The sequence below is a fragment of the Macrobrachium nipponense genome, chromosome 4, assembly GCF_015104395.2.
Source record: "Macrobrachium nipponense isolate FS-2020 chromosome 4, ASM1510439v2, whole genome shotgun sequence".
Lineage (NCBI taxonomy): Eukaryota > Metazoa > Arthropoda > Malacostraca > Decapoda > Palaemonidae > Macrobrachium > Macrobrachium nipponense.
In genome coordinates, this window is record NC_061100.1 from 144737828 (window position 1) to 144745743 (window position 7916).

A 7916-nucleotide genomic window follows, 5' to 3' on the forward strand; every position below is an offset into this window, starting at 1 on the left:
AAGCAAGAAGTCATTTTTCCTTTTATCTCGTTTAATCTGGGATTCTTTTCCAGATTCCATGAGTCACGTGCCGTCTCTGCCCGCAAGTGTGCATTAACCCAAGTGAATGAAAATCAGCTTGAATTGAATGAGACTATAAGCCCCAACGTGGGGGCCAATATCATTTAAACTTTTCTCCAGGCCAGCACGGGCCTTTTTGTAAATAAATAGTTAAAGTAACGAGCTGAGTTTTCTGGCGACCTTCCCTCTAAAGAAAGTTTTACGGTAAGTTCAAGCAATTCCCTCTTGAAATCCCTAAATTACTTCCGTTTACGTATCTAGTCTCTCACAAGGCCCTATATACGTAAGAATAATATATATATTATTATATATATATATATAGATATATATATATATATATATTATATATATATATATATATATATATATATATATTATATATATATATATATATATATATATATATATATCTATATATATATATATATATATATATCTATCTATCTATATATATGTATATATATATATATATATATAGATATATAGATATATATATATATATATATATATATCATATATATATATATATATATATATATATATATATATCTATATATCTATATATATATATATTTATATATAATATATCATATATCTATATATATATATATAAGTTTATATATATATATATCTATATATATATATCTACGCCTATATATATATATATATATATAGATATAATATAATATATATATTATTATATATATATATATATATATATATATATTTATATATATATATATATATATATATATATATATATATATCTATATATATATATATTCTATATCTATATCTATATCATATCTATATCTATATCTATATCTATATCTATATCTATCTATAATTTCATATCTATATCTATATATATATATATATATATATATATATATATATATATATATATATATATATATATATATATCTATATATTCTATATATCTATATATAGTCTATATATAATATATATATATATATATCATCTATATATATATATATATAATATATATATTATATATATATATATATATATATATATATATATATATAATATCCAAGTAATTGTGTCTGAGAATTTTGGCCATATGGTGATATTTCAGTAAAAGCGGAGCAAAATATTTACATTTTATTTACGAAAAAGGTAACTCATCATAAACTGAATTCTCAGATTATTATTTATTATTTAATTTGTTAGTTTCCTTTCCATGAAGAAATCTAATAACTCTTACTATACAAAGCATCGATTTTGACGTGATACCTCGTACACGCTCAGCGACCCCACCGACACCATGACCTGTTTATGACCCCTGTTTATGACCCCTGCTTTAGTTGATGGATGCAGGATGAAACTGCTGTAGCTTGCTTCTTGCCTGTCACTCATTCGCGCTCCTCACTCCACAAATAGAATATGAACAGTTCATCTCAACAGTTCCTGCTTTGTATTTGAGTACCCTCGAAGTAATCTTATATATTTCACTTTCATTGGCTCAACGATGTTTATTATGCATGACAATACTTATCTATTTACATAGAGAGATTTTTTTTTCGTTTCCAAATATCCTGCAGTGATCTTCTACCTTCCTTGCTTTAAAAGTTTTCCGCTTCCATTTCCCGGTCACACTGTAGTCGTTATTACTTCGCTGCTTAGGCTGTTTTTATACGGACAAAGTTTTTATGGACAATTCTTTGAAAACACAATGTCAAAATTATCTTCTTTTTTCTGAGGGGATTATCTCTCTCTCTCTCTCTCTCACCTGTAATGCTTTGTCTGGTATTCTTAGTTGCTGGTGGGAATCTGCTTTGGTCAAAATTGGCTTATTAAATACTTCGAGCTGAACTTCGGAAATAAGTCTGATGACTTCATATTTCTATTTTATATAAGCGTGACGCCGATCATTTTAATTCAAGAGAAAATAACCGGCAGATTTGATATAGAATTTGAAAGGTAATACGAGAATATAATTGCCTTTTGTAACCATTGATCATTTTTACACTTATAAACAGTACTTATTGATACGAGAGAGAGAGAGAGAGAGAGAGAGAGAGAGAGAGAGAGAGAGAGAGAGAGAGAGAGAGAGAGCGAAAATACATAATAATATGCTAAAACGACATGCAATTATTCGTATTCAGTTTTTTTTAATGAAGTTATGAAATACCCTCGATTAAAAGTATAAACGTTATAGACGTGCCTCGAGCTTCTCCCACTGCTGGATCAATTGAGTTGATTAAATGCTTCTTGACATTCTTGAGTCCATATGAACTTGACCTTAGAGCTAGTTAGGCTAGTTAAGGGTGATGCTACAGATGCAAAGTTCTTGCAAAACTTCCTATAGAATGATGTCATACCCAAAAAACGCCGTAGTGATTTTTGAGAAGTGGGGGCAGGATACTCAAGTACAGCATCAATGTTAGCGTCTTAGGACGGACATGCCCACTACCTACAATATGGCCTAGGTAGGAAATAGCAGCATGGCAAAATTCAGTCTTCTTTAGGTTAATTGTTAAATTAGCTTCCTCAAGTCTTTGGAATAACAATTCTAGTCTACGGATATGTTCCTCAAAAGTTTCACTGATTACGAGGATGTCATCCAAATAACAAAAGACACCATCAAGATCTCTAATGGTATCATTAATAAGCCTCTGAAACGTGGACGGAGCATTGGTAAGACCAAAAGCCATTACTTCATATTGAAAAAGGCCAAATGGAGTTATGAAGGCTGAAACGACTTTAGCTCTTTCTGTTAGGCCTACCTGATAATACCCTTTTAAAAGGTCCACTTTAGTCATGTACCTGGCTTGTCCAACAGAATCTATGATGTCATCTATTCTTGGTAATGGATATGATCTTTAATAGTTACCATATTCAGCTTGCGATAATCCGTGCAAAACCAAAACCTTAAGTTACCATCCTCCTTTGGTACTAGAAGACAAGGTGAAGCCCATGGAGATTTACTTGGAACTGATAGGCCATGTTTGAGTAAATATTCCACTTCCCTCTTCATCTGTGCTTTTCGATCAGGACTCAGACGATATGGAAGTTGACGAATGGGCATCGTACCTGGGACAAGTTCAATATCATGCAGAAGTACAGTACTTTTCCTGGGAAAGTCACAAAAAGAAACATTATCAATAAGAGTCTGTAGTCTTTGAGAATGTTCACTAGGTAAATGGGACAACTTCAATTCCAGGTTTTGTAAAACTTCTGAATTGGATTCTGGGCTCCAAGAAGGTATGAGGTCATCAATTGAGTTCGCAGTTGCAGAGGTATTCTCTGATGCAGAATCTATATTAATCATATTAACAAGCAAGTCTCTAGAACAAGGTCCAGGTTCCCTACAGTGATATTTTTTTAAAAGATTTATATGAAACTATTTGAGGGTGGATTTTCTACGGTCAGGAGTCTCAATTACATATGTATTATTGTTGACATTTTTCAGTACCTTATATGGTCCAAAGAACTTTGACTTTAGGGGAGAACTATGAACAGGAAAATAAGCCAAAACCAAATCGTCTGGGAGTAATTTTCTAACTTTACTAGATCTATCAAAATTAGTTTTCATTTCAAACTGTCGAGCTTCGAGATTTTCTTTAGCTAATTTCCTAACATCACAAAGAATATTCTGGAGCTTTGACATATATTGTTTAACAGACTGAATTTGACTGGAAGAGGGTGCACTCAACCACTCATCTTTAATTACACTAAGAGGTCCTCAACCGACCTTCCAAACATTTCAAAAGGGGAAAAGGGGAAAATCCGAGAGACTCTTGAGGGGCTTCTCTTATGGCAAATAATAGAAAATCCACCCCTTCATCCCATGCATTATTCTCGAGACTTAACATACTTTTAAAAGTCTGATGCCAGCGTTCTAAGACACCTTGGGACTCTGGGTGGTAGGCTGAGGATAATATTTGTTTAATTTCCAGTTCCTTCAGAACTTTACTGAATAAGTCGCTTGTAAAGTTAGAACCACGGTCACACTGTAACTCTGAGGATCCATAGGTGGTGAAAACTTTAAGCAAAGCATTAGCTATAGTTTTAGCCAAAATATTACGCAAGGGAATTGCTATGGGATAACGTGTAGTAGGACACATAATGGTGAGCAAATATTGGTGACCCTTTTTTGTTTTTGGCAGAGGTCCTACACAATCTATAATTACCCTATGAAAAGGATCATCAGGAACTACAATAGGTTGAAGAGGATATTTGGGTATACTTTGGTTAGGCTTTCCTGAAATCTGACAAATGTGGCAAGTACGGATAAAGTCTGCTATATCCTTTTTCATGTTAGGCCAGTAGAAATGGTTAAGAATCTTGTGATAAGTCTTGTGAATCCCTAAGTGTCCACCATCCCTCCCCCCATCATGAGCAACCTCCAAAACAAGTTTTCTTACAGAGGATGGTAAAACGATCTGGTGCTTTTCACCCCAAGTGTCAAGTTTAGATAACTTAGCAGGGCGATAAAATCTCATGAGCACACCAGATTCATAATAAAAACTAGGTGATTTATCAATTTCACTTTTAGAGACTGCCTGACTGTGAAAATTACTTAGGGTATCATCCTGTTTTTGAGCTTTGATAAGCTCAGCTTTGCTCATAATATTTTCCACTGCATTTTCTACTACTTCAGAGCATTCTAGGTCTTTTGATTTCTGTGATCGAGTAATTACACAAGCTACATCATTACTAAAATCATTTCCCTCACTAGGATGATCAGTTACCACCAAATTTGGAACAACTAAATTACCTGCCAGAAGGACACTCCTTCCACAGGAAAATCGTTATCTACCACACCTACCGACACTCTACCTTTTTTCAAAGGACAATCAATAAAAATGTCTGCAAGGGGGGCACGAGAAGTTCGAGTTAAATCCCTCAAGAGTACAAAGTCACCATTTAAAGCCTTATTGATATCTGGGATTGCTTTCCTTAAAATCAACTTGGTGATGTCCCTGTGTCACGTAACATCTTTAACTTATGCTCAGCACCATCGGATGTTAAAGATCCAATACCATCTATTTTGAAACCTTCAAACAAATCCACAGCTTCATGTGTTACCACATGCAAAGACGGTTTATCCCTATGTACTGGATTACTTTTAAAACTCCTATCCTTAAAATTCCTATTTAACTCCGAAACCTTACAATTTGGTGCTTTACAGTTTTTAATAGAATGACCTGGTTTCTTACAATATTTGCAAAGCAGTGCCTCTCTAGATTCCTCAGTACTAACACCCAGAGTATTGCCTGGAACTTGTTTTACAATATGATCTAATCTCTTGCTAGTTTTATGTACAAGGGAGTAGGTGTCTGCTAAAGAAGCTGCCTTTAACAAGTCATTTTCCTGTCTGTCACAAAGGTACAACATTATATGTGAAGGAAGCTTTCTAACAAATTCCTCAAACACTATTATATTTTCTAACCGTTCAAAGGTAGTTATAGCTGAAGCTTTTAACCACTTCCTAAAATCTCTTAATTTTTCTGAAGCAAACTCGAGGTATGTCTGAGTACTAGTTTTAACTTTATTGCGGAAAACTTGCCGATAACCCTCCACAGAAATTGAAAAAGCATCTATGACAGCCTTTTTTTATAACTTCATAATCACTTGTCTCTTTGATATGTCTGCAAACTTGAGCCGCTTTACCGGAAAGTTTAGGCCTAAGTAGCCAAATCCATTGTTCTTTCGGCCAATTCAAATGAGAAGCAGTTTCTTCAAAAGCCCTAAAATAGTCCTCAGGGTCATAATCAGTGAAGTCTGGTACTAATTTCATATTCTTGGATAAGTCAAACTTCTTTTGAGATTCTAGCAAATCAATTTCTTGCCGTTTATCGAGCCGGGAAAGTTCAGATTTTTCCCTTTCTGCTTTCAGTTGCAATTCAATAGTCTCCCTTTCTACTTTTACAGCTAATTCAGCCTGAAATGCAAGTCTCTCTTTCTCTCTTTCTGCTTCTAATCTAATCCTCTCTCTCTCTCTTTCTGCTTCTAATCTAATCCTTTCTTTTTCAATTTCAAACTCTAGTTTTCTTTTTCAAGTTTTTTCTCTTCCTTTTCGCGCTCTACCGCAATTCGCTCAGACTCGAGTCTTTGTTCGTTAGTCAAAGTATCCTTGTCTTCAACTATCCAGAGTCTAGCTTCAGCTCCTACCTCTTTAGCCTTTAAGTAATGTTCAAGAATTAAATTTCGAATTTCAGACTTTTTCAAGTTACTTCTAACTGGTAGTCGCAAACGTAAACCTAACTCCAAAAGATCCTTCTTCTTTGCACATTGAATTGTGGAGAGTTCAGCAGAAGGATTACCAGCAAATTTATCCACATCAAAACTAGCCATTGTGAAATTGAAACAATGAAAACTTCCTTACGTAAACTATCTGAATTCCTGTTTCACAAATGAACGCAAGGTAATTCACAATTACGTCTATAAGCAATTTGTTCACTTCATAAAAGTTCACAGTATTTTAAATGAATGAAAACAAATAACAACACGGTTTTAAAAGGCTAAGTGTACGGGGAAATTTCCCGATTCTAGTCAAATAGAATGGAGAAGGAATAACCTTGCCTGGTCCAAACAATAGTTATTACTCTAAGCGACTAAAATTGACCGCTTAAGCATTTCGTGCGTCAGGCAAAACGGGCTTTGAATCAATAGGAGTAACTACACGAATTCTCAGCTGTGATACTTGAAGTTTATAACAGATTAAAGAGCTAACGAGTTTTGCTCTCGGGGCGAGTCTCGGTGGGGAGAGGAGAAACAAGCGAACAATACTGGGAGTAAACGAGTCAACAGGCACTGCACTATAACATAAACCGACACTATATTTCAAAAGCGGGCGCGCAACACTTCATAAAATACAATATCGAAAATAACAGGTATTCAGATGGCTCACAACGTACAATATTCTGAATGAGAACACACAACACTGACAAATTGCTCATTAAAAGGAAGAATGTATCCCGGTCAGGCCCCCAAATTATGTTACATACTTAATTAGGTTCATCACTGAATATTTAAGAATAAGACACGGATGGGTTCTGTAAGCTTGTAACACAATATTAAGAAAGGATAAATGAAAATTTAGTAACTAAATAATTATTATATTAACACAAAAGGAAAATAAAAATAAACATTCCTCCCTTAGCAGAACAATGCTATAAATCACACCAATAAATAAAGAAATTAAACCTCATTCAAAATATTGAAAAAAATATACAGAAAATACTCAAAAATAAATAGACAGCTCCTTCGACCCTCCTCCCAGCAAGAGACCAGAGTGAGACTAACTTAAAGCCAGGGAAAAGGTCCGAAGGAGACAAACAACGCAGAATATAACAAGTGATTCCGTATACAAATGGTAATTATACAGGACAATAATTAAATGGTTCAGCAATATGTACAAATTTAACAATATGCGTCACAATATATATATGTATGTATATATATACTATATATAAATAACTTGATCACGAAAATATTTAAAGCGTGATGCTATGTATAAGTAAAGGTAATATATATATATATATATATATATATATATATATATATATATATATATGTATGTATATGTATATTATATATATATAATATATATTATATATATATATATATATACAGACAATAATTAAATGGTTCAGCAATATGTACAAATTTAACAATATGCGTCACAATATATATATGTATATATATACTATATATAAATAACTTGATCACGAAATATTTAAAGCGTGATGCTATGTATAAGTAAAGGTAATATATATATATATATATATATATATATATATATATATATATATGTATGTATATGTATATATATATATACATATATACATATATATATATATATATATATAATATATATATATAT

General features: G+C 32.8%; 1 protein-coding gene across 1 annotated transcript; it reads right to left on the reverse strand.

Moving 5' to 3' along the window:
* Positions 1 to 2882: 2882 nt before the first annotated feature.
* On the reverse strand, positions 2883 to 6385 carry LOC135211541 (uncharacterized). The gene is made up of 4 exons (XM_064244844.1): positions 6203 to 6385; positions 5020 to 5638; positions 3903 to 4805; positions 2883 to 3331 (listed from the first exon to the last, which is right to left on the reverse strand). Exons 1-4 carry the CDS (start codon positions 6383 to 6385, stop codon positions 2883 to 2885), a joined length of 2154 nt encoding a protein of 717 aa, XP_064100914.1.
* Between the last annotated feature and the right edge of the window lie 1531 nt (positions 6386 to 7916).

What these genes read in the sequence shown, in the direction of transcription:
- LOC135211541 (XM_064244844.1), bottom strand. Translation starts at nt 6,385, where the DNA reads ATGGCTAGTTTTGATGTGGATAAATTTGCTGGTAATCCTTCTGCTGAA. An exon ending in ATTACTTAAAGGCTAAAGAG is followed by an intron (nt 5,639 to 6,202) that starts GTAGGAGCTGAA and finishes TTATAAAAAAAG; the next exon opens with GCTGTCATAGATGCTTTTTC. An exon ending in CTGGCATCAGACTTTTAAAA is followed by an intron (nt 3,332 to 3,902) that starts GTATGTTAAGTC and finishes ATTCTGCATCAG; the next exon opens with AGAATACCTCTGCAACTGCG.